Genomic DNA, 26,822 nt, shown 5'->3' with positions numbered 1-26,822 from the left:
TTGTGGATTTTATATCCATATTAGGTATAAATAGAGGTAGGCTGGCAGATAGAGGAGGTCATTGTGACTCCTCTGAGCACAGGATGAGCCTATAATTATTTAACTGAGGCTTCAGTGTTAACTCTTGTCATACATTGGAGCAGCCACTGAGGCAGCCCCTGTTACCAAAATTAAAAACAAAATGATGAAAAATTGGTCCAGTGCTAGCATGGGTGTCTCAGCATGTTCAAGAAAGCAGTGGCCAGTTTCATTCAGTTCCTCACCAGCTGCAACAGTATTACCTGCTTCACAAACTCAAAAATCACCATTCTGCTTCAGGGCAGGAGGAGAGGGAGGCAGTGAAAGCAGATTTCTCAGGGTCCCACATTTCTAGGATTTGATGAGCCACACCCTCTAAAATACGAAAATCGTCACCTTAAGGATTATATTTGCATTTGTCTTCTGTAAAGCGGGGGGGGACTGGGAGCAGAGGAGTTTAATCTGTTAGTGAATACGTATATATACACATTATTTTTTCATTTAAAAAGATGCTGAGTCTCTCTTGCAGTCACAGGACTTCAGAAACTGGCACTTTGAGACTTCTGGTTTTGGGTGCTTTTCTTAAAGGCCAGAGAGTTTGTGCACGAGCCTCTTCCCATGCAACAGCAGCAGAGTATTGCTCTGGGCTGAGTCACCCCGTTTCAGGCGGGTGCTGGTTTCCTTTCAGTAATGTGCAAAATGTTCCCTGCACACATGTGTATGTTCTAAGTTTGTACTGCTGGTTGACAGTTTGTAGGCGCTTCAGTGCCAGAGCTGTCTCTAAACACATACAAGCACCTATTGTGACGAGGCCCTGAGCTTGGCTAGTGCTGCAAGAAAAATAATTAATGTAATAAGAGTTTCTAAGCGATTGCAGCAGGGGGAAGTTGTGCAGCAGAAAATAAGATGGTTATCAGAGGAGATTTAGCTGGTCCTAATGGTGTCAGAGGAAACTGGTATTTTTGAAGTAGAAAGAACTGTTTGCACTCATAGGGAAGAGGGCACCTGCAAATGAAGCCCAACAGCTTCTTCCCAGCCCTCCCTGATAGAAACTGCTCCTGCAGACATGAACTGAATAGGAGAAGGATTTTGCATGACCTGAGTTGCTGGGGAAGCAAGGGAGGGAGGGACAAAGGGGCCTAGAGAGCCTGGGAGCAGGGAGCGATTGGGCAAGGTGGAAAATAAAGTGATTAAACACACTTGGACTTGCTCAGAGATGGGAGGGGTACATTTTTTTTACTGCTGCCCCAGGGCCCCAAAATGCATTGGCACGGCACTACAGAGAAACCACTAATCCCAGTCACCAAGGGGAGGGAACGGGACTTTCTCGTTGCCTCCTGCTCGCCGAGCGTTTGGACCCCTGTCGAAGGAAAGGCTGATGGGATTAGAGGAAACAGCTGGCTCGAGTCTTACCCTGCGGGAGCTCGCATTCTCGGGACTCGGGAAGAGAGGAGCGCCCCGCTGCCGAGTCGCATTCCAGGTCATTTGCTGAGCCCAGATGTTTTCTAATGAGCTCTATGATAAATCCCTTTCCTTTACTACCGAGCACAGTCCCTGCCAGCCAGGTCTGTCCCTAGATTTCTCTTTCTACACATGGCCAGGCAAGTCAGGCTTTGCAGTTCAAGCCAGCTAGCCTAATTACCGCTAGGACTTGTGCCTTTCCGCTTTGCCTACGCAAAGGGCTTCAGCACAGAGCTCAAATCTGTTATCCTAAAGCTGTGGCCTGATTCCTCCCATGGCTGAACCTGCCCCTCCAGCCTCTCCTTACCTCTGTCATTAAGCCAGATGCAGCGCTCAGGGTGGATTGACCTGGTGGCCTGAACGAGCAGTAAAGTGCTGTTGTACCTCTGTGCTTTGGGTGAATCTTAAAAAGCAAGAATGGGATTTGTAAGGACTACTCCATCCTTGCCCGTGGGTGCTGGAACTACCCAGATGTGAGAGTCACACGCTGGCAGCGACGGGAGGATGCGCTCCTCACATCCTACCTGCCACCACTGTCCCCTCCCTTCACCTACCCGAGATGGTGATGGGAAATCACCCCCCAGCTTTTTTTTCTTTGCCTCTGTCTCCTGGCATGAGTACTGGTCCCTTCACCTCGAGCATGTATGCCCTCACACACGGCAATTTGGGGTCCTGAGCTGTTATCTTGGAGGTGTCTTAGGGCTTATTTAGGAGTCAAGAATAAGGAGTTCAACTCCAGCAGGTGACAATCCAGTGAGAGAAGGGAGGTGATAACGGGCCACCTTTATTCCAGGGAGCTGCAATGTGATTTTTTGTGCCCTTTTACAAAGATACAGAGAGGCGAAGGGAATCAACTGATCTGCGACGGGGCAGGGGAGTCTGTGGCAGACCCAGACGTCAGTCCCCCAAATCCCTCCTGGGTCATGCCAGGGGGTTTAGCCCTTGAGAGCGCTTCTCTGGACCCTATGCAGTATGTCTCAGGGATGGTGAACAAAACACAAGTCGCTCGGGGAGAGACGGAGTGAGGACCCAGCTGTGGGGATGTGTGAAGGGCAATTCCCTCGTCGCTCCCTGCAGCCCTTTGCGGATACTCACGCTCTCGCTCGCTCCTTCTCCAGCTGCCTTTCCCTTGCATATGTTTTCTAGCATCCAGCTATGGGCAGGGAGCCTTGGAATCTGCGTTAAGACACAAATAAAAGGAATAGTTTTATTTTTAACTTCCAAATACACCCTTCTAATTCTCACGCCCACAGTTCCTAGTCGTGTCCTGACAAGCGGGGAGCCCCTGGCACTGTGGGCGTTTGTCAGCAGGCCCAAAACAGCAACAGCGGGCGAGGGAGGGAAGCTCCTGGAGACCAGGGAGCAGGTTTGTGCTGTGTCTCAGTGCACGAAAGCCTTGGTGATCCAGCAGCAGGGGAAAGGGCTGAGGGGGGAGGCAGGGGTGGGTGTGGGGACATTTTGGGCAAGGCTCCGTGCACCTGTGTTTTCATACGGTGTCTGTCTGTGGTGGAAAACAACAGGCTGATGAAACGGGCTGTCGTCGGGGGGGGCTGAGAGTGGAGAGTTGTGTCGTACTAACCCACGTGTCGCACCGCTCGGTGTGAAAACGGCAGCGTGGTTTGGCACATTTGGTGTTTTAGGGGCGGACAGCAAGCTCCCCAGAGCCTGCGGGGAGCGGGAGCTGGTAAAGGAGGGGGGGATGTGGAGCAAGAGTCTAAAAATGCTGCTGAAGCCAGCAACCCTGGCTAGGGGTGAGGCACCTGACCGCTGAGGATGGCTCCTTCCCTGCTGGTGTTGCCTCCCTCCTCTCCCTCCCGGCTGCAGAGTGGCTGCCTCTAGCCTGTGCCTGAGCCAGTGTCTGTCCAAATGACATCTGCAGGCATCAGGTCTTCACTCCTTGTGCTGGCTGCGATACCGCATTGCCAGAGAGGAAGGGGAAGAGTGTTGGCCCTGGGCTTTGACAGCCTCTCAGCAGCTTCTTTCATCCCCCAGCCAGCCTGCTCTGTCATACAGCACCTCTGCCTGTTTCTTCTGACACCAGAAAACTTGAACTCTGCTCCTTGTGCCTCCCCACCCCCAGATTTAGATTTCTGTGTTTCCCTCTTCTGCTGTTTGGCTGTTTACAGAGCTGCAACACGAATAGTAGGAAGCAGCGCGTGAGCTGCACGCCAGCTCCCATCTCTGCATGCAGCCGGGCGCTCCACTCAGTAATCACACCCCAGTGCTGAGGATCCCCCAAAAACCATCAAAATACTGAACCATGGACCTGAACCACTTGGGTGAATTTCACCCGTGGTCTGTTGCTTCGTAGCTGGTCGTGTCTGCATCTTATTTTTCCTCATTTATCCACAGACCTGAGAACTTGCTTCCCAGCCTCTCCTGCCTCCTCTTTCACTTGTATTCTTCAGAATAAAATAGCCTCCTGTGCAGGAGCTCACTGCTGGTCATGCTGGCCACGAGGAGCAGGTAGAGATTAGTCAAAAGCCCAAGTTCAGCAGTGGGTGAAACTGTTGGGAGATTAGAATTCAGGCTCCTGATGGGGTGTGTGGTCATGGTGAAAGCCTGCTCCTTTGTCTGGTGTTGGCCCTTTTGGGGCTGAGCAGTTCAGCGCAGTTCAGGGCCGGGTAGGCATCTAGCAGGATAAGTGATGTGGAAGCAGGTTTTTGCCATCTGATTTACAAAATCCTGTTGTCCTGGAGCTGGAAGGCACCGAGCAGCGGGAAACCGTTCCTTTGCTGGCAGGCTGCAGCCTCCTTCAGCTAAGAGCCAGCCCCACAGCTTGCTCTCCTCGCCTCTCCCAGGACCACTGCCAGGGCAGTACCAACACTCCTCTCAGCGCAGCTCTTGCTTTCCTCCCATCTCCTCTTCCCGCTTCTCTGATCTCGATGCGAATCTTCACACAAGCAGGAGCCAGCAAAGCCCATCCGAGCCTTGCAGGTATCTTTTGATTTGGGTAGTGCCGTGCCAGTGTTTAATGTGGAGGCCTCCATTAGATTAATTGTGCTTTTACAGAACCAGAGCCCTTCCGGTCTGCAACAATTATTGTAAATGAAAGATAACGATGAATGGTGCTTCACGGGGATTGTGTTTGGCTGTTAGTTTTTTTTATGGGAAGGGGAAAGAGAGAAAGAAAAAGAAAAGAAGAGAGAAAGATGAGATAGGGGAAGGGAAAAGAAAAAGAAAAAAGAAAAGACCATCCTCTGTGGTGTTGGAGAACTTTCCCAAAGGCTCCCCTGCGGCTAGGGCTCAACCCCAAGCACACTCTATCAAGTATGATGTTTAAATAGGAACTGTTTGCGTTCAGTGAGCCAAATCCAGACGTTGTTTAGGTCACTGCAGGAGCAAACGCTGGCGAGGTACCTTCGGCCGCCGCTCTTCTCTTGCAGACGCGGCGTTTCGAGGGCCGCGCGTTGCCCGCGGGCTCTCCCCGGTAGCCTTTAGCACTTGCCGGGGGCTCCATCGCCCAGGACGGGCGGTCTAGGGGTGAGCTCCGCACCCGCTGCCCCCCGTGGGGGTTTGGGGCTCGTCCCCGCGGCTGCGAGGGGGGAGAGGAAAGGGGGGGGGGGGGGGCTGCGCTTTCCGGGGCCGCTCGGGGCTCCCCGCACCGCCCCAGACACCGGCGGGGCGGGCGGGCGCTGCAGCCGCCGCTCCCCTCCCTCCCTCCCTCCCTCCTCCCTCTTTCCTTTCCCCTCCTCTCGTCCCCGTCCCCCCCCCCCCCGTTCCCCGTCCCCCCCCCCCCCGCCAGCCCCGATTGTGCAATCGCGAGCGGCGGGGCCGGCGGCACCGCCCGGAGCCCGGCACCGGGGGGAGGAGGCGGCCGCTCCCGCCCGCCCCGCGCCTCCCCGGGCCGCGGCGCCCAGGATGCGGCAGCCGCCGGGCACGGCGGGGCTGTAACCGCCCGCCCCGGAGCCCATGGGATGTGCCCGCCGTCGCCTGGGTGGTGAGTACCCCTTGGCTTTGTGTCCCCCCCCCCCCCGCCGCCTCCCCCCCCCCGCTCCACACGGAGCCGACCTGTTTCTTTTTCTCCGCCGCTGATCAGCACCAGATTTTCCGCCTCTTTTCCTCTCCCTTCCCTTCTCCCCCCCCCCCCCCCCCCCCCCCCCCCGGTGATGGATGGCCGGGAGGATGAGAATATTGCCACGGGCAGAAATCAGTTGCAGATGAGGCGGACTTCGGGGGATCTGCCGTGCAAGCGTTAAAGTATTTCCACCGCCGCTTTCGCTCAAATAAAATAAAAGAATAGGATATGGGGAGCCGCGCTTTATCGGTTGCACATCTGTGGTACAGAGTCCTTCCCATCTATTTTGCGTTTGGAACAAAAAAGTGCAGAGGAAAGAAGGGGAACGTTCAGTATCTCGATTAACTGCAGCGCCAGAGGACGTGTAGCAGTTCGGGTATCATAAAGGAAGGGAATTTTCCTGATGGCAAGGCAGTAAACTTTTGTTACTGGAGAAGTTTGCACTGGGGATGAATTTACATCCTTGTATCCTACAAATAGGTTTTGTGCTTATTGGAATATTACAAAGGCTTATATATGTTACATCTCGACCTGTTTCTTGACATAGTATTTTGTAACATAGTATTTCAGTTTGTCCAAGTATTTGCGGCTGTTTATTTGTTACGTACAGTCATCTCTGCGTGTTATGCACAGTGAGGATTTCTGTTTCTCTGAGGATGTTTGGGGACAGAACATGCTTCAGCTCATTTTCAGGCTGCATTAAAGTTGATCCGGACAATCAATCCCTTCTTGCCTACTAACATTTCTCTTACGAGGGCACTCTTACGAGAAACTCAGGCTCTGCTCCGCAATCTTAACTTTTACGTGTAGGATTAACCCCACCAAATTGAAAATTCAGCCTGTGTGAAGTGTTTGTGGATTTGGGGCACCATAGCTTTGCCATGCAGGTTTTTTGGGAAAAATCCCTACTGAAACAAGTGAGAAAGATCCTTAGTGATATGGCAAGGCCCAGGTTTTCCCTTGTATTTTTAGCCTAAGAACTTAACGTCCTCTTGGCAATGTCCAACCAGCCAAAAATCAGCTGCATACAATGGGCACTTTTGCTTTTTGAAGGCAGTCTCCCATCTCGGAAAAGGCAGCTCGCCTCAAATTTGCAAACCGCAGGATGGGAAATGGAATTTGCCTTCAGTATAAAAATCCCAAGTGTTTGCAAACAGCCCTGAGAAGAATCTGGGCTCTTGGCTTGACCTCTCGGCGCTGAATTCCAGCTTGGGGAGTTTGTGGTCTTGCAAAAAGGGCGAACGAGCAAAGTCTTCCTGAGTGCCCGGTTGTCTTTCCGGAGAGAGTAAAACAGTCAAGCTGGAGGGAATTTTGGGTGCCCAGGAACTGCAGGATTGGGCCCTGAGCCAAAATGCTTTTAAAGTAGCCTTGAAGACCTGCCCGTATTGGAGTAACTTTGCTCGCAGCATGTGTTGGCATCGCCGAGGTCGTGTTAAGCTGGTATAGTCATGGGAAACCTGCCCGAGAAGCCGAGCAAACTCCCGGGCAGTTATTCCTCCCCAGGCTCTGTGCCGTTCCCATTCCGGTGTTAGCAAAACCTCCCCCGGCTCCCGTATCGTAGCTGCAGTGACCGCGGGGCAGGCAGAGCCGAGGACTTGCTCTGTCCTAGGGCCTTGCTCCTGCTCTTTTTTATTGAAGTCTGCTGGAAAAACCCCCCTCCGCTTAGTCACCCAGGCTCGGAGATCCCCTGCGATAAAGCAAGGACCAGAGTACCGGCGGATCCAGCACAGGTTAGGGCAAAGAAACCTCTCAGCTGATCAAATCAGACTCTTAAAAACCTGAGCGGCTGATAAAATCTTTTGGGGGAGGACTGGAGTGGGAATGAGGGGTGGTCTGTCCCCCGCGCCTCCCGTTAGCACTGGCAGGAGCGGTGCTTGCCGTTTGCCCAGACCTTTGTTTCTCGCACAGCGCTGTTTAGGGAGGGAGAGACACGGGGCGGTGGGGGCCAGGGCTTTCCTGGGTGTAAATTAGCACCGGTGGTGGGAACAGAGCAACCCAACACTCAGTTCTACCAGTTGGGCTGGGCCGGGCCGCTACCCCCATTCCAGCCAAGATTTCAATCCGTTGGAGTAGAGCTTTGGAAATGGCGTCAGGATCGGGCCCTCGCTTTGGTCACTCTCTCAGATGTGGCTTAAGCCTCCTCCTTCTCTGATGCAGAGCTCAGATGACTTGTCCAGACCGGCATTCTGTTCACAGCTTGGTTTCGCTGTGGTTACTGGGCCCAATCCTGCAGTTTTAGGAGAGACCGTCTAAAAGTCAAGTGTGAGGTCAGCCCCTGGCACGTCTGGTAGTAATTGAAAATACCCAACTGGGCTGGGAGCTGTTACGTTACCCCCGAAAGCCTCTGGCCCTGCAGTGCCACATGTTTTAATGCTTCGGTATTGGAGATACTGCAGTCAGTGCCGTGGGTCAGCAGCACAGACGTTGGGGTTTATGGCATCAAAACTGCGAAGGCTGGTGCAGTGTAAAGCAGAGATTAAAAAAGAGCATGAAACAGCACTCAAGTCAACTGGATTTCTGCTGGTGGTGCCAGGATATGGCCTAAATGGGTGTAAAGGGAGAGGGAAACAGCAAGAAGGATCCTGAACCGTCACTGAAAGATCCACAGCTTCAGCCTCAAACCCCTTTCTCCTTCCCTCTTTCCCCCTCTTGCTCCAGCAGCTGGGAACCTGATCCTGCAAGCGTAACCCCGCTGCGTAGGACAGGGCTTGATTTTTTATGCAAGTTTGGTAATGAATGACCGAGCAAGCCGAAAGCCAGCGTGGTTGGCATTTGAGACAACTCCCATCTCTGACTGCAGGATGGCCTTACGCGGCGTGTGTGCTAAATTAAAAAAATAATAATCCTGGTGGCCACTATGTACTAGAACTGGTTTTATCTGGTTCCAGTTATGCTTGTTTTGAGTAAGATGAGCGGTGCCAGATTCTGATCTCATTTGCACCAGTGGAGTCATTTGGAGGAGCCGGTCCCAGTTTACCTCACTCGTAAGTGAAAGCAGAACTGGGCCTGCTGGGAGAAGCGCTCCCCGGGGAAATCGCTGGTGCCTGCGTGCAAATCAAACACGGGTAAAAGTGAACGACTCTTGGGACCCTTCCCAGAGGCGGTGCGGATTTTACCGCCGGCCCTGGGGAAGCTGTTTTCACCGAAAAAGGAGGGGAGAGGCTGCGGCTTCAGCTGCAGAGGGAAACGGTGTGACTGTGTGGTGCAGAGCGAGCCAGGTGCTCGCCGTCGGCGAGTGAGAGTGGTCAGGCTCTCGATTAGCGATGCCGTGGCGGAGGGAAAGACAGCCCCTTTCCATGCTGGGTGGGAAGCTGCTTGTGGGGGTTAGGGCCAGCTTTAGAGAGAGCAGCCCAGCTGGAGGGCAGCAGTCACAGAGCTCTTGCACGGGATTTTCAAAGGGGTTTGGATCCGCCGTCCCCGTTTGGACACCGGTGGCCCTCCAGCGTGGCCAGACCTCCAGCTGATACCCTCGGCCCCAGCCGGGCTGCCCGCGCCGGGGGCTCTGCCCGCTGCTCGCAGCAGCGTGTGGGACGGCTGTGTGGGAAACACCAGCTCCAGGGAAAACGCAGGAGGGAGTCGAGCCTCCTTCAGGTCCAGACATGCGAGCGAGGCCTCTGGCTGAAACGCTGCTAACAGCTGTGTTTGAAAGTGCCTATTTCTCATATTATCTGCAACGCGCTCGGCTACGACCTACCGCTGGGGACTGTTCTAGCCAAAGCACGTGGCAGACTAGTCCTTCCTTGCGCAGGGTCTCAGGCAGCCTGGACGCTCTCCCTTTCCCCAGTTTGCCGAGGCACCCCAGTCCTGCTGCTCCCCAAAACTGCTGGAGGCTCGTACCAGGCTTGTTTTGCAGGTCCCCCACGCAGCTGATCCTTGCTCCCAGCCCTCTTGCCCCGCTGCTCGTAGGGGCTGAGGAGCCCTGCATTTCGAGCAGGTGCTTGAAGAAGACAGGGAGTGGAGGGTGGTGTGAGGCCAGGATATCTTCCTGTGCTTTAGATTGATGCATTTTCCTGGCCGTGATTGTTCTTAATGCTGAAGAAATTGAGCAATTGAAATAAATTACCAGAAACTGTTTATACTGCTCTCAGACCATTAGTGTGTCCCTTTTCCAGCAGAGCTCCTTTAGGACCCCATTCTAAGCCTATCTAAGTCCATAGGTAGCTTTTTGTAGGTAAAAGGGCTTGGATTTTTTTTTTCCAGCTGCATAAAATGAGTTTCTCAAGTGCTCAGTGCATGCTCAAGAAGCCAGATTTAAACTCCCAATGTACCAAAGTCTTTTGAAATTCTGTCCAAAGTGGGGAGGGGAGAGGGCTTTAAAAATGCTGCATTGCTTTTCTGTGTTTCTGCTTTATTTCTGTGGATCGCTCAACCATGCTTGAGTGGAAATTAATATGTTACGGAAAGGGAAGCTCTAACATCTCCTGCTTTTGAAAGGAGCAGAGACAGCCAGATCCACAGTGAGAAATGACACGGCTTTTGCTCCATTATCAAAAAGTTTTGCTGTTGCATGTTAAGTATCAAATGTCTCCTATAGTAGTTCCTTTTTTATTTTTTTTTGTAATTTCTTCCCAAATTTTGCAGCTCAGCGAAGCAAGACTGAAGCTCTCAGCTCAGAAGAGACTTCTGTGTTCAGTTTAGCACCCATCTGTCTTGCTGTCCTGAAGAATTACCTCTAGACATTTTCAGTGCATAGTTCTTTTCCCTCTCCCCTGGTGATATTGTTACATCGATCAGATTAATTTGGGCTATTGCAGGCACAACAGTAGAGTTCCTAAAAGAGTGTTGTACTTTGTATTTTTTGCAACCAAATTGAAAAATGTAAAGTTTAGCTAAATGCGAATTGCAGAAAAGGGAAAGGTATTAAATAAGGACAAGTATGGAATAAAATCAGTTAGTTTTGATACTTTTTTTCAGTCACGGTGACTTTTCAGGTTTTCGCTGTTTAGATTTAAACTTTTCCTGCTAATAATGCTGGCTTATAATATTTTTTGTTCCATGTAAGCAAATACTATTTGAATTGAGATTCCTAAGAGGCAATTCCCCGTAGTATTCAGAAGTTACTCTACAGACAAAATCCTGTGTCTGAGGAGAGCCATGCCCTGAATCTTTCTGGGACAGATACATGTTTCTTTCCAGTTGCCACCAAATCAGACATTTACTGTGGCTTTGCTTCCTTTTAGGTGCCTAAATAATCGGTTGCCTTTTAGCGTTTAACAGCTCCCTGCAACGAGATCGCTCCTGGCCACCTCCCCGCACCGGAGTGATCCCACCCGAGTCCTGGGAGAGCTTTCTCTTCCCCAGGCAGCCCCTGCCCTGCAGCAGGGTGTCCTTGCACGACTCCCCCACCGCACAGCTGCGTCCCGGCCTGACTCCCACCAGCCCTGCGGCGCAGCGTTTCCCCTGAGCACCTTCCTGCATCGTGTGGGGCAAGGGCTGTTGGCAGCCATCCCTCCCCTCCTGCCCCGGGCAGCCTCATCCCTCGAAGGAAGCCAGGAGCTCCAAAGACCTCCCTGTGCTTTTCCACTCTCTCTGCACCCATCAGCTGGCTCGGCGTACGGCGCTCCCCCGTCTCTGCTCTCACGAGCAGGGAAACTGAGGCATGGAGCAGTGTGCATCAGCAGCGTGTCTTTGGGGCCTCCTTTTCTCCCAGCAGCGCTGTGCAGCAGCTTTTCTCAGCAAAATGATACAAATAACTAGTTGAACACAAAGGCAGGACCCTGTGATTCCTGTCTAACACCAACTTGGGGTTGCTCGGGGCAGCTTGGCACGGTGTAGCTTGAGGTCCAGGCCAGGTGGGAAGCTGGCTGGCTGTATTCCAGGGAGGCAGGAGAGGAAGGTGGAGGCCCCAGCTCTGATCCAGACCAGGAGCTGAAACCTTCACCTTGGCCATCTCTGCTGAGATCTCATGCACCTCACACAAGGGCTTGAATCACTGGTTGCAGCACTGAGGTGAGGCCATTTCCAGGCTTTGTACCTCATTTTCCTTAGCCGCAGCATGGAGCTGACACTATTTCTGTGCTGTATTCATAGGCTTTGAGCCTTGCCTAAGCAATGTTTAAGTTTCGGGGTTTCTTGTCTCTCAGAACCTGGGATGCTGCATGTGTGGCCATGAGCACAATATACCTGTGTCTGTGCTTTTATGTGTTTGGCAAAATTGCAAGATCCTGGATAAGAAAAATACCTATAAATATATTAAACTACTCATGAAATGTTCCCCATGTCCACCTGCAGGCTTGTCTTGTATTATGGTGTAAACTTCCCACTGGAAAAAGAGGGTAAAACTGATTAGATCTTTTTTATTTTCCTCCAGAAGTGTTTGGTTTCCAAATGGCTGAGAACAGCTGTGGGCTGGATGGTGGGAACGGGGCCTCCGAGGTAATTCCCGTGATTGTCCTCCAGCCGATATAACGATGTAGATTTTCCCAGCTGCTTCCAGGCGTTGGCGGGGACTGTCCTGCTTGCGGGACTCCTGAGAGTCCCCGGGACTGCCGGGATGGGAGGAAGGAGCTCTTCTAGGTGACACAAAACATCTGAGCGTGCTACCACCAGCTCTCAAAACCGATGGCTCAGCCATCGGCCAGACTCCTGCCAGGCTCTCCAGGCCTCGCAGGGATGCTGAGCTGGTACAGCTGAGACCCATCAGCCTTGGACATTTTGCCCCTCAGCTCCTCGGGCATGGGGACAGGCTGGAAAAGGGCTCTGGGGCTGCTCACCACAAGCCTGCAGCTGTGCGTGTGCTGAGAAGTTGTTTGTCTCCGGAGTCCGGGATGTGCCAGGCTCAAAGGCTGAGTCATTTGATTTCTGAAATGCGTGCTGAAGGGATGGCGGAGGAAGCTGCCATACGGTTCCCTGCAGAGAGAGAGGGGGGAGACCCTCACGGGCTGATGGGTCTGCCGGAACTGAGCTGAACTTTCTGCTTGAAAAGCTTTGACTAGCAGGAAAAAAAATGTGCCCCGGTGCGGAGAAGAGAAAGAAGCCCCTGTGTGCGGGGAAATGCAGGCCAGGGCCGGGGTCAGCGCCGGGGAGCACACACTTGTTCCTTTAGGGGCTGCAACGTGTAATTTAGCTTGTCACAGAGGAATGTGCTCAATGCCTTTATTTAATCGGGAGTTTGCAAACCTGCTCGGGTGCCTTGTCTTCCTTTTTCCCTTCCCTTCCCAGCCCGGGGGAGAAGGAACACGGTGCTTTTGTCTCCGACCCTGTGGCTGCTGTCAGATGAATGGTTTTAGTGGCAGCTCTGTTTGCATGACTGGTTTGAACTATGCCAGCGAACATGCCGCGGTTGCGAGGAGGCTGTTTGCAGCCCCAGCTCCCTCCCAAACTCAGCTGCATCAGATGTTTTCCTAGGCACTGGCATAAACCTTGTTACTTACTAGAAATGTGGCCCTGCGGGTTCCAGGGCATTCTTGGGAGAAGGAAAACACCATGTGGATGTGGCCTGTTCAGGACTTAAAGTCAGTGGGGGATAGCAGTGCCCAGCACCCGAGTGCCCTGAAAAATGGGGTGAAGCTGCGATTGCTCCGACTCCGCAGAGGTACCTGGTTCCCCGGCTCGCCGACGGCCCCTCTGCAAACCGGAGCAGCGGCCGTGCTGCTAGGGGCCCTGGTTACAAAGACGTCCTTGCTCAGGAAAGGAGAGGGTTTAAGCATATGTTTAAGTGCTTTCCTGAATCCAGGCCAGGTCCTGTGCTTTAGCAGAGCAGTACCTCACTCATCTTCCTCTCGGTATCGGAGCGAGACAGATGCTGGGAGATGATCCGTCATGCCTCTGGCACCGGGTCTGCTCTGACCAGCGCTGCAGAAACACCTCCCTATCGAACACCTCCCTCCGGGAAAAGAAAAGGTTCCAGGGAAGCAGAGCTGTCAGCGCAGACAGATATGTTTGCCTCTTTGCTGCCGGGTAGAGGTGCATAGAAAGCTGGAAAAAAAACAGCCACCACCTTTCTTCGGAAAGAAGGAAATTGCTCTCTAATCAGGCATGTGGAAGTGAACTTGTGTATTGACTCCAGAGGAATTTCGGCTGTTCCCTCGGGGGCTGTGATTGCTGTTTGGGTCACATCCCAGCTCTGATCTCGGACTTGCCTTTGGGAGCAGGATTCCTCAGCACGGAGCTGCTGGCATTTGAGGAATGAGTGATGCTCCTTTCAGAAACCCAAGCAAACCAAGTGTGTGTTTGTGCAGCTTAGCTGTGTGCTCCTTAGCAGAAATTGCAGAATTCCCCCGCTGAAATGGAAAAAAAAAATTCAGGGAGCAGAAGTAAGCCCTAAGAGGTGTCTTCAGGACAAATGCAGTTAACCACACGCTCTTATGAATGGCAGTGCAAGCTCGGGGGCTAAAACCCTCTGCTTATTTCAAACCAAGACCTGCAAACCCTGCTTTGTGCAGGTAGTCTCAGCGGGGACCTGTGGGATTCACATGAACAAGTGCTGGGAGGATTAGGAAGCCAAGGATACAAAGGTCTTGCTGTGTTAGACCATTACAGTTCCTCTATCACCAGGAAATAAGAAAATTTTGTAGAAACCCCACCTGATTCCTCCAGAGATCCCAAGGCCAGGGAATGAGGATGCCCTTTTCTGGCTGCCTTGGGTTGGAGGATGAGGAAGCATCTCTCTCTCACATCTCTCTTGATTCAGATCCAGGAGGTTGGGCTCAGTGGAGGGGTAACAGGGCAGAACCCTCTGCCCCATAATGACCTTAAAATATCAGAGCTGGAGCTGTGAGAGGTGCTTAGCAGGCCCATCTCAATCATGTAGATAAACGTGGTGGTCCTGCAGCTGAGGATGTGTTGGTGCCGACTGTGCAGATAGACTGAGTGACCGGGGAACGCCCGGCTGGGATCCCCAGCGCAGAGCTGCCTCTGACACCAGTGTCTGATAAACAAGGCAGTTTTTTTCCTCTCCTTCCCCAGCAAGTGTTAGAGGGCTGGGCCCAAGAGCCATGGGAATCCACAGGAGTCTTTCCAGTGTGGGCTTTGGATCTTCGTCTGGATAAATAAATAGAAGGAAATAACAAATAACACGGTTCTAACAAATATTTTAGAAAGTATAAATGTCTGCCTTTCACTGTGACTCCATCCAAACCCCACAAAGGAAAAAATTTCCCTATTTCTGTGATGCTTTTCCATCTGCCTTTCCCCAGCGATTGGGAGTGTTAATGCAGGCACCTTGGCTCGGGAACAGAGCTGGCCCGCAAGGAAACCCGGCGTGGGATTTCTCTGGGGTGGTAAGTAACCTTCTCGGCCGACCACCTTTGTGAGCGAGGTTTACACTTGCTATGAAAAGCACCCCTTTTGTCTGCAGACTGAGGTCCTGTCCTCAGAGTAACCGTTCGCTGAATTTGAGTGGCTCTATAAAAATAAATGCCGTACTGGTCTTTTCTGAGGGTTTCTGGACTGAGGTTTCCAGGTCTCCCCGCTTGCTGCTGCCTTGCAGCGACACCTGCCGCGCACTCCCAGGAGGAGAGCGGCTCCCCTTCCCGGGAAAGCCATCCCTCTCCTCTGGGAAGGCTCGCAGCAAGGCCAGCTTTGGCTCTCAAGGTGGGAGAAAAGGAAGTGGAGAAGCCTGCTCCTTCCTCAAATAAAAACATTTCTGCGGTCTGCGACTTCTCCAGCCTGGCTCGGCCTGTGGCGGTGACGCTTTTGTTTTGCAAACTTCTCCTAGCCCAGCTTTGGGTGGGAAATGATGAAAAGCCTGCTGTTGCTGCTGGCAGAGAGCTCGGGAGCAGGAATGCAGGTGTCTGCCTGCCCCAGAGCTGCTTTTGAACAGGGAAGAGGCAGCGCAGCGTGTTCCGCTCCCCGTGCGGTGTTCTGGGGAGATGAGGGTACCAGCACGCTGCGAGGACACATGCTTGTCACAGCCAAGAACTGCCACGGGCTCAGAAAAACAGGTCTGCTTGCCTGTCTCCTTCCCTGCTAACGCTCTGCTCTCTGTCTGCAGTTGTAGGATTTTGGCAGAGCTGGCCATGATGTTATGGTTCGTGGTTGGGGCCCTCTTCCCAGCGCTGCTCCTGGCCGCGCCGCCCCCCATAAACAAGCTCGCCCTCTTCCCGGACAAGAGCGCTTGGTGCGAGGCCAAGAACATCACCCAGATCGTGGGGCACAGCGGCTGCGAGTCCAAGTCCATCCAGAACAGGTAGGGATGCAGCCTCAGCGCAGAGCTGGATACAGCTGATTTCCATTTGCAGGTGGCACCGGAGTGGCTCTGGGGACTGTCACTCGCACAAGAAGCCAGGCACAATGTCCTGCCTTCAGCCTGTCTCCACGGAAGGTCAAACCTCCTTCTGCCAGGAAGAGCAGGCACCTCCCCTGAGCCCTCACCCCTGCTGTTGTCTTTGCAGGGCCTGCCTGGGACAGTGTTTCAGCTACAGCGTCCCCAACACCTTCCCTCAGTCCACAGAGTCCCTGGTTCACTGCGACTCCTGCATGCCAGCCCAGTCCATGTGGGAAATCGTGAGTATTCACCTGCTCCACGGTTCTTTCCATGGGGCCTCGCTCAGGGGTCTCAGCTCTGCTCTGCCACCGCTTTAGGGGAAGTCGTTCTCCTTTTCTGAGGTTTTCCCACTCGTAGTTTCCTTTCAGGGTGTCTCTCAGGTGACTGTACCCTGTCTCGAGATGCCTGGGTGGAAGGGGCTGCTGAAAGCAACGTGACTGCTGTGATGAATGATGCATTTATCACTTTGTTTGCAGAAGCATCCCCCGTCAGTCCCTGCATTATTCATCCCTGTGCTCATCCCCTGTGCCTGTTCTCTCCACCACTCCCTTTGTCGCCTCCTCCCGCTTGGGAGTTTTTGCCTTCTTCAACATCCAGAAGCGCTTCCCACAGCCCATCTGCCCGTCCCCCTCAGAGCTCCCGGTTTCATGCCAGCGCTGATCCTGGCAGAGCCATAAACCAGGGAGCTGGCTTCAGCTCTGCCTTTGCTTTCAACTCACACATTTGGGCAGATGTTTTAGTCCGAACTCTCAGAGCTGCTCAGCAATGTGTCTCATGGGTGGCCTTTGCGGTTACCACCGATATTTCTGTGCCGGTAGTGCCTGGGAGCAGCGTCCCACTTGAGTCGGTGCATTTTCCCCAGGTCTCTGCAGCTTGTGACCTTGCGAGAGGTCTCTTCCCTTGCAGACTGCCTGCGGAGCTGTGTCCGTGTGGGCAACGAGCCATCACTTCTGGCTTAAAGTCCCCCAAAATCTGCAGGGCACGGGGCAGGCCAGACCCATCCCTGGAGGGGTTTAAGAGTCGGGTTGACATGGCGCTGAGGGATATCACAGAATCACAGAATCATCTGGGTTGGAAAAGCCCTTGAAGCTCCTCCAGTCCAACCATGAACCTCACCCTGACCGTTCCCAACTCCACCAGATCCCTCAGCGCTGGGTCAACCCGACTCTTCAACCCCTCCAGGGATGGGGACTCCCCCCCTGCCCTGGGCAGCCCATTCCAACGCCCAACAACACTTTCTGCAAAGAAATCCTTCCTAAGAGCCAGTCTAAGATCTGGTGGAGTTGAGAACAGTCAGTGTGAGGTTCATGGTTGGACTGGATGATCTCCAAGGTCTTTTCCAACCTCGATGATTCTGTGATTCTGTGACCCACTGGCCATCCAGGCCACGCTCACTCCCTGTGTCCTCGTCCTTTCCACCCAGGTGACACTGGACTGTCCAGGCAACGACGAGATCCCCAGGGTTGACAAGCTGGTGGAGAAGATACTTCACTGTAGCTGCCAGGCTTGCGGGAAGGAGCCGAGCCACGAGGGAGCCCTGTTCAACGTCTACCTGAACGCGGAGGAGAATATGCCGGCCGAAGGTCCCAGCCCCCATCACTACGCCCACCACCAACAGGAGGTGGAAGAACCTCCTGCCTCCAGCCACCACCATCACGAGGAGGAGGCCGACGAGTGACCTGGCCCTTGCGGACTGTCCTGGCAGCCGGCAGCGCGGGCAGGGGGTGTGTGCGAGGGAGAGGGCCGGGGTTTGGGGAGGGAGGGGGGTGGTGGAGTCTTTCCTGTCTAATAGCTACCCTCATGCTTTGCTCTCCACGACACCCCGGGGCTGCAGGAACGTTTTGAGGCACAAGCAGGGCTGAGGGGCAGACGTGGGGCTGGAGCTGCGGGGCGAGAGAGGAGGGCTCGGCATTTTCTGATGCAAACTTACTTGCACATAATAATAATAATATATTGAGAGGAGCAGGAACCCGGACGTGGGGGGTTCGGCTGAGAGCTGGGCTCCCCAGGGGCTGTCTGCAGGCTCCTGAACCTCCTGTGGAGCCTTTGCTGAGTCCTTCTGGGTTTTTCTCTTGTAAACGGCTCGTACCTGGGGTGGAGGAAGAGGGGATGGACAAGAGATGCAGGTCTCCCCTGGGGTGCGCGGGACCAGCAGCATCCCTTCTTCCTCCTGCCTGCCCTGCCCGCCTGCCTGCAGACGCGTGGGCTCAGCGTGGACGCGCTATTCCTCCTGGCACCCACTGAATCTTAAATTCAACCCCAAGCCCCTTGGTTTAGGCAGCTCTGGGGGAGCGTTTTACCCCAGGACGTGCCTCTGGGGCTGCGGGGAACCGTGGCGGTGAGAGCCCCAACCTCGGGGCCACCACGGAGCTCTCCGTGTCGTGCCGTGGGCTCTGGGGCTTCACGTTTCGTGGCCCCGCAGGGGAAGGCCAAGAGCAGGGGTGGCCTGGGGTGGGAGCCAGCCCCTTCCCCCCTCTCCCTGCTGCACTTTAACGGTGGTGGAGGGAGAAGCGGGGCGAGTGCCGGGATGCCGATGTACCTTTGCCAGGGACTGCTGACGCAGGGCTGGGGAGGCTTGGGGTGGGGGGATGGCCCTGGGCCCCTCCCGCTACCCCTTTCTCTCTGTTGTATAAAGCTGATTTCTTTGGCGCTGTCCTGACAAGAGCTTCCAGAGCTTGTAATCGATGCCTCCCCCTCCTTTTTTACAAGGGTGGTTTTATTTTTGTTTTTGTTTTTTTTTTTTTTCTTAAATAAATTAGTTCTGACTTCCATTTCTCAGTGCTCTGATGCCTGGCTGGTTTTTGGCAGTGGGCTCCTCAGTGCTGACAGAGGGGGGAGAGGCCGTTTCCAGCAGGACCCCGGACGCGACAGCAGCGCAGGAGGGTTCAGGGCACGGGAGAGCGACGGGTCCCTTTAGCTTTCTGCTGCGTTCAGATTGGGAGGAGGAGGGAGAGCCGCTAAAAGAAAAACCGACCCCAAATCCTCAGCATCTGGGCTGCAGGTGGTCACAGGGAGCTTGCGCGTCAGGCACGGTTCTACTCCAGAGAGTCGCTGCAGCCTGGAGGTTTAAGGGCTGTCGGGTCCCACTTGTGTGGGAAGTGCGTGGGGTCTCTGCGGGATCCCGCAACCTTTATCGGCTCTGTTGCCACTAGGTGACACTCTTGATCCAGCGTGTTTCGCGGCAGCCAGATGTTGGTGGCCTCCAGGAGCGGCCTCTGGACTGGAGGAAGGCGAACTTGGACATGGACGTGGACATCCCTTCGTGGGTGAGGAGGGGACCCAAGCGCCTCCACTGGGTTATTTCCAAGGGTGTTTGGATCACGCGCGCCCTTGCAAACCTCTGGTCCCGCTGGTGCGTGGTTGTACCCTCGGAAACGATCAGCTGGTGCTCCCTGCACTGAGCCTAACCCCCGGGAAGGTCTCGTCTGCTGCCGGAGGGGCAGGAGGCTGCCACAACGAAGGGACGGCCTGAAAAGGAAGGACCCTGGCAGGGGTGGAGGTGTCCTGTGCATTAAGATAATTTTTTTAGGCTGGGAATGTGTCCTGCTAAGAATGGGAGCTTTACTGGAGAGCCAGGAGGCAGGAAAAGGTGGAGAAACCCAGGCTGTCACTGACCACCATCACGTGGCCCTTTTATTGGTGTACAGAGAAAACAGGAGCTGGATTTTGCAGGGGGACTGTTCCTATAAACTCCAGGAGCTGCAGTTCAGGGTTTGGAGCAGGATGCCTCTGCTCCCTTTGGACACAACCGGAGCTTCAGTGGAGGCAGGCAAGGGGAGGGCTGTTTTGCAGCTGAAAACACAAAGCTTGAAAGGTAGTTAGCCAGGCTCTGCCCTGAGGAGCCGTCCCGGTTAAAGGATGGAATGAGATCCTGAGCCTAGATTGTACGACTGCCTGGATGTCCTCACCGAGGTCTCTCAGCCTTCCAGTTTTACTCACCCCAGCTCACCAGCCCTTTCTCTGCCATGGTGACATTTGGGTGGCTGTTGACAACCTGGTTTTGCTTTCCCTGCTAGTGGTACTGGCGAGCAGAGCTGGTGGAAACCATGATCCCCTGCAGATGTGTCCAGAAACGCAGCGCAGGGGAGAGAGCACAGAGGCCAGCAGAGCTGCCGGAGCAGAGAAGCTTTTGCAGGGGCAACGGTAGGATCTGGACCTCATTTTAAGGCAGGTTTTTTTTAAAAACATTTTGCTTCGATCAATTCAGATTCACTTCCCCAGCAAACGCATCCAAACCAGGCGTACAAAACCTCCCACATACCTCGTTGTGGAGGACACGCTCCCGATCCAACCTCCTTCTCTGAAGCAAAAACTCTGGAGATAAATGTTACCTGGAGATAAACTATCTGGAGATAAATGCTCCTAAGGTTGGGGTGCAGCGGGGCTGAGGAGGACGCACGGCTTTACGCTGAGGCGTGACTTCCTCGCCGAGCACCAGCGTGGGCCCAGCTGGGATAAATCTGTGCTGCTGCATTGATCTACCCGAGCTGGGGAGGCTGCCGCAGTGTGGGCTTGGGGTGGGTTTTCTTGCTTGTTCCCAGCACAGATGGGACGAGGAAATGAGGGTTTCCTGGTACAAGCGCTTTTCTAAAGAAACCTCCTGCTGCGATCAGAGCCTCGCGTGTGTGTGCTCTGCCCTGGGCCGCCTGCCAGGCCAGTGACGCAGAGGTGGCCGGGGAGGTTTGGCTGGGAGCATCCGAGGAGAGGGTCCTGGGGCAGCAGAGGGAGGGCACGCGCCGTGCACAAGCTCCCAGGAGAGCTCGTCCAGGTACCAGCGACGGCAGCTCCTTCCCAGTGAACACCAGTGGGGGGGCAATGGGGCGCGTACGGGCTGTGCCCACGCGCAGAGGTGAGTGAGCCCTGTTTGCATCTCCTTGCTCAGAGACCCGAACCTCCCCTTCAGCCACCGAGAAAAGCCCAACAAAGTTGTTGAAAAAGTGATTAGAAAAGCAGATCTTGGTAAAAAGACAAATTCCTGTCCCGGGGCGGGTGGCTGGGCAGCGGGACGGGGCCGGTGGGGGCGTGAGGCTGGCACAGCTGGCGCTCAGCCGCACATCTGCAGCGGCAGCTGCCCAGGGGAAGCGCGTTCACAAAAGCCTCGGCAGTGGCGCAGGAGGAAGGGGCAGCAGCTGGCAGGGTCTGTGACCGCAGGGGGAGGTGCTGGGGCACAAGGGAGACGCGCACACGCGGCTCTGGTTTGTGCTGGGGTCAGCGCTCTCGGCTCTTGTCTCCCCCCAGCAGAAATTGCAGCCATTTGTTTGAAGAAAAAAAACCTTTCGGCAGCTGGGTAGTTAAAAATATATCAGTCTCTGCCAAGCACCCCAAGGTGTCAGCTCTGAGGTGTGGAGGTGGTAGCATGAGATAGCATGGGATACCTAACGGCGCTTAAAGATTCAGGAGTGTCTCCTGAACTAGAAGGGATGAAGAAGCCAGCAGGACCCGCGGGGTTCTTTGACATGTTGCCTCCCACTTGCCAATGGGCAAGTTGCCATGGGTCCGTCCGGAGTTGCCCCTGCAAAGGCAGGGTCTGAGGCCAACCCAAATAACCCCGGAGTGGAGGGACAAGACCCCTGGCTGCGCCGGCCTGAGCGTGGCCGTTCCCTGTGGCTTCTACTCACACCCTCCATCCCCGGCTGCAGACTGCTGGAAAATCACCCAGCAAGTCCTTTGGCTTCTTTCTGAGCAGGCAACTGTGGGCTGTTGCATGCAGGTTTTGTTGCTTTTTTATTGGGCTTTGCAAAATTTTCCTTTTGATCGACTGCTGTGGAGGCTGGAGCTCAGAGCAGCCGCAGACCCGCGGGCCCGTGGGTTGCTGCTCGCCTGCCAGGCGGCCGCGGGGTCCCCGGCGTGGGGACGCAGAGCCCGGTGCTGGCTGTCTCTTTAAGACAGAAAAGGGAACTCTCTGGCTGCCACTTTGTGGAGTTTCGACCAGATCTCTGTTTTCATTAGCATTTCATTTCATCTCCTCCTCTTCCCCCCCAGCCCCACCTCCTCCGAATCAGCATTTCTGCATCCTTTTCTGTGCATCACAGAGCAGCAGGTAAAAGTCTGGCTGGCACCTGCACACACACACACACACACACACACACTCCCGCACTCACACCCCTGCACGCTCGACGCACCTCTGCTGGGGGTGGGGAGAGACACCTTCCCACACTCCTGCGTGTTGCATCTTCCTCCTCCTCACGGGCGAGCTTGGCTGGGAGCATCCCCGCGCTCGCCTCAGGGCTGCTCTGCCTCTCCTTGCTGTCTCTGGCTGCAGCAGCAGCAGCGCTCAGGCACCGAGCTGCTGCTCAGCGGGGCCCCGCTGCCCGGGGGACGGAGTGCTGCAGGTAGCCAAGCCCAGCGGGGGGGCAGAGAGCCAAGCACTGGGGGTCCAGAGCATCCCCAGCAGCTGAAACGTCCCAGCACCTGGAGTATCCTGGGTGTAGAGCATCCCTGGCATCTGGAGCATCCTGGGATCCAGAGCATCCCCAGCATCTGAAGTATCTTGGGGTCCAGAGCATCCAGAGCATCCTGGGGTCCAGATTATTCCCTGGTCCAGAGCATCAGAGCATCCAGAGCACCCCCAGCATCTCGAGCATCCTGCCATCTGGAGCATCCCGCCATCCAGAGCATCCCTGGCACCGTGAGCATCCCGCCACCCAGAGCATCCCGCCACACAGAGCAGCCCCGGCGTCGCGGGCATCCCACCATCCAGAGCATCCCAAGCCTCCCTGGTTGCCCAGAGCATCCCCAGCATCCAGAAGCAGCATCCAGGGACATCCCAGCACTGGGGGATTTGCAGAGACAAGGAAATGCCTGGCTGTGAGTAACGGGGAGGGGAACCTTGCTACTGCTGATCGGCTCCCAGGAATGTCACTCTGCTCTGATTGCCACTGAAGAGAGGTGGGGGGGGGGAAGAGAGGGAGAGGAGAGGAGAAAGGAGGATGGACAGAGAGGAGACAGCGAGATGGTTCTTCTTCCCCTGGAGCTGGCTCTGGCGATGATCACCTAGCACAGGTCACGGCCGGAGAAGGTCCCCCCAGCTCCAGAGCCAGCCCTGCCACCCAGCTCCTCATGGAGGGCGATTTGGGGGCCCCCAACGCCAGCGTGCTGGGGGAGCGCTCGCTGCTGGTGGGGAGCAGCTGGGTGGCCGCTTTCCTCTGCTTCATCATCCTGCTGACCACAGCGGGGAACTTCCTCCTCATCCTCCTCATCGTCACCCAGCGCTCCCTCCGCAACACCTCCAACTACTTCCTGGTGTCCCTCTTCATGTCCGACCTGATGGTGGGGCTGGTGGTCATGCCCCCGGCCATGCTCAACCAGCTCTACGGCCGCTGGGTGCTGCGGGGCGACTTCTGCTCCCTCTGGTACTCCTTCGACGTCATGTGCTGCAGCGCCTCCATCCTCAACCTCTGCGTCATCAGCTTGGACCGCTACCTGCTCATCATCTCCCCCCTCAAGTACAAGCTGCGGATGACCTCCTGCAGAGCCCTCTGGCTCATCCTGGCCACCTGGACCTTGGCCGCGCTGGCCTCCTTCCTGCCCATCAAGATGGGTTGGCACGAGCTGGAGTTTGAGGTCCGGTCCCCAAATGTCACCTCCCGGGGGGACGAGGACCAGTGCCGGCTGCTGGTCAGCTTGCCCTACGCCTTGGTGGCCTCCTGCCTGACTTTCTTCCTCCCGTCCACCGCCATCTCCTTCACCTACTGCCGCATCCTCCTGGCAGCCCGCAAGCAAGCGGTGCAGGTGGCTTCCCTCGCCTCCAACGTGGCCACCACCACCACCACCGACGAGACCACGCCACAGGTAAGGTGGCCACAGGGACGTTGCTCCCTGCAGATGCCCGTGGTTTGGGTGCCTGGGGTGTTTCTGCCTTCTGGACGGCCCCGGGGCTGGAGCTGGCAAAGGGCTTTGGCAACCGGACTGCAGGGAGGGAGATTTCGGGCAACTTCACCTCCCTGGTGTCCTCCAGGGTGCCCTGCGTCTTGTCCCAGCCATGGGGTGATTTTCAGCTGCTCAGCAGCACAGAAACAGCAGGAGCAGAAGCAGAGAAATAAATTAAGATACAGGTGAAAACGCTCAGCAGCACAAAATAAATGCAGTTTTGCCCCCCTCTTGACTAGCGTCATCCCGGAGGGTTTTAATCTTACCTGACTTTCCACTCGTAAATCTTGGCCATGGTAGGTATGAGACATATGAGGGAGAAGGAGTTTAAATAATAGCAAATACCAAATTCTGGAGAGCACCTTATTTTGCACTGCCAGCTTCTATTTTTGTTACCTGGTCTATAATGGGAACTGCAAAATACCTCCTTACTCGGCTGCTGGTGTGTGTGGTTTTTATAACCAGAACGTGGCTGCACTTGTTTGTATTTCTCCAGGAGAAGGTAATTGCCACTAAATCTAACAGCTTTAATTCCCTGTAATAGGCTTTATTGACCTCATATCCTACAGGGAAAAGACAAACTTAATTGCCTTTAAATACCTTGATTTAGTTTGTTGTTCTCTCTCTTTTAAGAAAGGAGCCAGGACTCCCTGACCCGGCCAGCTCTCCCGCACGTGATGAGATGTACCAGGCTTTCAAAAGGAAAACGAGAATTAAAGAATAAACAGACGATATCATAAAATGTTTATTTTTTCCCCAGATGTCAGGTTTTTGGACTCGACAAACACAACCTGCCACAGCCCTGGTGCTGCCCCGCTCGAGGGACGCTCAGGTGCTTTGTTCTGCTGTGGAAAAGCAGCCTCTGCCCCCCAGTATCTGAGCAGAGACAAGAGTCCCCACAGATTCCTGGGTGCCTGGAATGGGCTGAGCTGCAAACAACGTGTCAGCCAGGGAACCCTCCAGTTTCATCTTTTTAACTGGATTTTTGTTCTCTTTTTGGGCAGGAAGCTGAGTGACACCAGGGCCTCGTTTAATTATGGCGGAGAGCTGAGATAATAATTTACTTTCAGATTGCAAGAGTGGATAGAGGACTGCGTTAGTTATGGTGTTTGTAGGCTGAAACGTTTCACGTCCTGTTTTTAAAAATGTAATTAGTTTGCTGCTCTAATCAGCAGCTAGAGCTGCTTCTTTAGGGCATGTTTTATCCTCACCAAAACATTGACTGAGTTGGATTTTTCTATAAAAGAAGCATCTTAATGATAAAGCTGCTATGTTACAGTAAAAAAAAAAAAAAAAAAATCCTTTCAGTGTTGAGGGTTTCTATTGCTTCCTCTTCCTGATCTATGGTTCAGGGACTGCGGTGTGTGCCATCCTCCTGCCCCTTGTGAGAAGGGAAATGACAGCAGGGGGGTTTTTTGCAGGATTTGCAGCACCAAATGCCACTTTTGCTGGGCGGGAGGCTGGTGCCAGTGCTGGCAGCTCCAGCCCGGGGACAATCACTCGCTGACCGCCCCGTCTCCCGCTGCAGGTTCCCCGCACCCCGAGCCAGCCCGTGGCCAGCAGCGAGAGCAGGAGGTTCGCCAACAAGCACAGCAAGAAGGCGCTGAAGGCCAGCCTGACGTTGGGCATCCTCCTGGGCATGTTCTTCGTGGCTTGGCTTCCCTTCTTCGTCACCAACGTGGCGCAGGTAAGCACGTTCGGGGATTTTATGTCGGGTTTTCAAAAGGTTTTTACTTTGAATCCAGTTGGGTTCAATCTGAGGCACCTGCAGGTGTTGCTGGAAAGCCTCTGGGACCAAAGAAGGAATTTCCCCAGGGAGCAAGGGCAAGGAAAAACCCTTCGAAAGGGTTTTGAAAGGTTCCTTTGAAAGGGAGATGTTGGCATGGCTGGGAAACCACTCTGGATTGGGGCTGAGGTGGGAGATGCTGCTAATCACAGAACCACAGAATCATTCAGATTGGAAAAGCCCCTCGGGATCATCGAGTCCAACCCTCAGCCCGACTCTGCAAAGTTCTCCCCTACACCACATCCCCCCACAGCTCATCCAAACGACCCTTAAACGCACCCAGGGATGGGGACTCCACCCCCTCCCTGGGCAGCCTATTCCACTCTCTGACCACTCTTGCTGTGAAAAATTTTTCCCTCGTGTCCAGCCTGAACCTCCCCTGTTGCAGTTTAAAGCCGTTCCCTCTTGTTCTGTCACTAATCCCCTGGGAGAAGAGACCAGCACCAACCTCTCTACAACGTCCTTTCAGGGAGCTGTAGAGAGTGATGAGGTCTCCCCTCACCTTCTCCTCCTCACACTGAACAGTCCCAGCTCCTTCAATCTCTCCTCACAGGATTTATTCTCCAGGCCCTTCCCCAGCTCGTTGCCCTCCTCTGCCCTCGCTCCAGCACCTCGAGATCTCTCTCGTATTGAGGTGCCCAAAACTGGACACAACACTCCAGGTGTGGCCTCACCAGTGCAGAGCACAGGGGGACTGTCACCTCCCTGCTTCTGCTGGTCACACTATTTCTAATCCAAGCCAGGATGCCGTTGGCTTTCTTGGCCACCTGGGCACACTGCTGGCTCATGTTCAGCTGTTTGTCAGTGAGAACCCCCAGATCCTTCTCTCCCAGACAGCTCCAGCCACACCTCCCCAAGCCTGTAGCCATGCAGGGGGTTGTTGTGGCCCAAGTGCAGGACCTGGCACTTGGCCTTGTTGAAGCTCATCCTGTTGACGTTGGCCACCGATCCAATCTATCCAAGTCTCTCTGTAGAGCAGAGAGATCTAATCCTTGCGGTGTCCCCCCCCTCCCCAGGCAGTCTGCAGCTGCGTCCCAGCCGGCTTCTTCGACGTGCTCACCTGGCTCGGGTACTGCAACAGCACCATGAACCCCATCATCTACCCGCTCTTCATGAGGGACTTCAAGAGGGCCATGGGCAAATACCTGCCCTGCTGCCGGCGCTCGGGGGAGCCCCGTCCCAGCGCCATCTCCCTCTCCATGAGGAACTCCAACAGCGGACCCCGCGCGGCCACCTCCCTCAAGAACGTCCTCACCTTGCAGGCTGAGACCGACTCGGTCGACTCCGGGGTGCTGGGGAACGAACAGAGCCTGCTGCCGGCCGCCGATGGCTCCCTGCCTCTGCCGGCCCCCCGCGCCCGCTTGGTCAACCTTTTCGAGGCGGAGGAGCCCCCGGACGCGGAGCGGCAGCCCAGGCGGCTCGGCACCCCCGTGGCCTGAGCGAGGGGGTCCCGACGGGGGGTT

General features: G+C 54.8%; 2 protein-coding genes across 4 annotated transcripts; both read left to right on the top strand.

Moving 5' to 3' along the window:
- Positions 1–4,394: 4,394 nt before the first annotated feature.
- On the top strand, positions 4,395–18,475 carry NBL1 (NBL1, DAN family BMP antagonist). 3 transcript variants are annotated; one of them, XM_074848258.1, is made up of 5 exons: positions 5,280–5,419; positions 14,635–14,718; positions 15,432–15,626; positions 15,832–15,943; positions 17,128–18,475. In XM_074848258.1, exons 3-5 carry the CDS (start codon positions 15,457–15,459, stop codon positions 17,380–17,382), a joined length of 537 nt encoding a protein of 178 aa, XP_074704359.1. In that variant the 5' UTR covers positions 5,280–5,419; positions 14,635–14,718; positions 15,432–15,456; the 3' UTR covers positions 17,383–18,475. The 3 variants fall into 3 exon arrangements, with proteins under 3 accessions (XP_074704360.1, XP_074704358.1, XP_074704359.1); XM_074848259.1 differs by lacking the exons at positions 5,280–5,419; positions 14,635–14,718 and adding an exon at positions 4,395–4,416; XM_074848257.1 differs by lacking the exon at positions 14,635–14,718 and having other exon boundaries at positions 5,259–5,419.
- Positions 18,476–22,339: 3,864 nt separating this feature from the next.
- Positions 22,340–26,822, top strand: HTR6 (5-hydroxytryptamine receptor 6). The gene is made up of 3 exons (XM_074847909.1): positions 22,340–23,495; positions 25,102–25,260; positions 26,376–26,822. Exons 1-3 carry the CDS (start codon positions 22,764–22,766, stop codon positions 26,796–26,798), a joined length of 1,314 nt encoding a protein of 437 aa, XP_074704010.1. The 5' UTR covers positions 22,340–22,763; the 3' UTR covers positions 26,799–26,822.

Source organism: Strix aluco, chromosome 22 (assembly GCF_031877795.1).
Source record: "Strix aluco isolate bStrAlu1 chromosome 22, bStrAlu1.hap1, whole genome shotgun sequence".
Lineage (NCBI taxonomy): Eukaryota > Metazoa > Chordata > Aves > Strigiformes > Strigidae > Strix > Strix aluco.
The sequence above is the reverse complement of the archived record's forward strand: the minus strand, read 5'-3'. Positions and strand labels throughout refer to the sequence as shown.

What these genes read in the sequence shown, in the direction of transcription:
- NBL1 (XM_074848257.1), top strand. Translation starts at nt 5,397, where the DNA reads ATGTGCCCGCCGTCGCCTGGGTG. An exon ending in TGCCCGCCGTCGCCTGGGTG is followed by an intron (nt 5,420 to 15,431) that starts GTGAGTACCCCT and finishes CTCTGTCTGCAG; the next exon opens with TTGTAGGATTTTGGCAGAGC. An exon ending in CCCAGTCCATGTGGGAAATC is followed by an intron (nt 15,944 to 17,127) that starts GTGAGTATTCAC and finishes CTTTCCACCCAG; the next exon opens with GTGACACTGGACTGTCCAGG.
- HTR6 (XM_074847909.1), top strand. Translation starts at nt 22,764, where the DNA reads ATGGAGGGCGATTTGGGGGCCCCCAACGCCAGCGTGCTGGGGGAGCGC. An exon ending in CCGACGAGACCACGCCACAG is followed by an intron (nt 23,496 to 25,101) that starts GTAAGGTGGCCA and finishes CTCCCGCTGCAG; the next exon opens with GTTCCCCGCACCCCGAGCCA. An exon ending in TCGTCACCAACGTGGCGCAG is followed by an intron (nt 25,261 to 26,375) that starts GTAAGCACGTTC and finishes CCCCCTCCCCAG; the next exon opens with GCAGTCTGCAGCTGCGTCCC.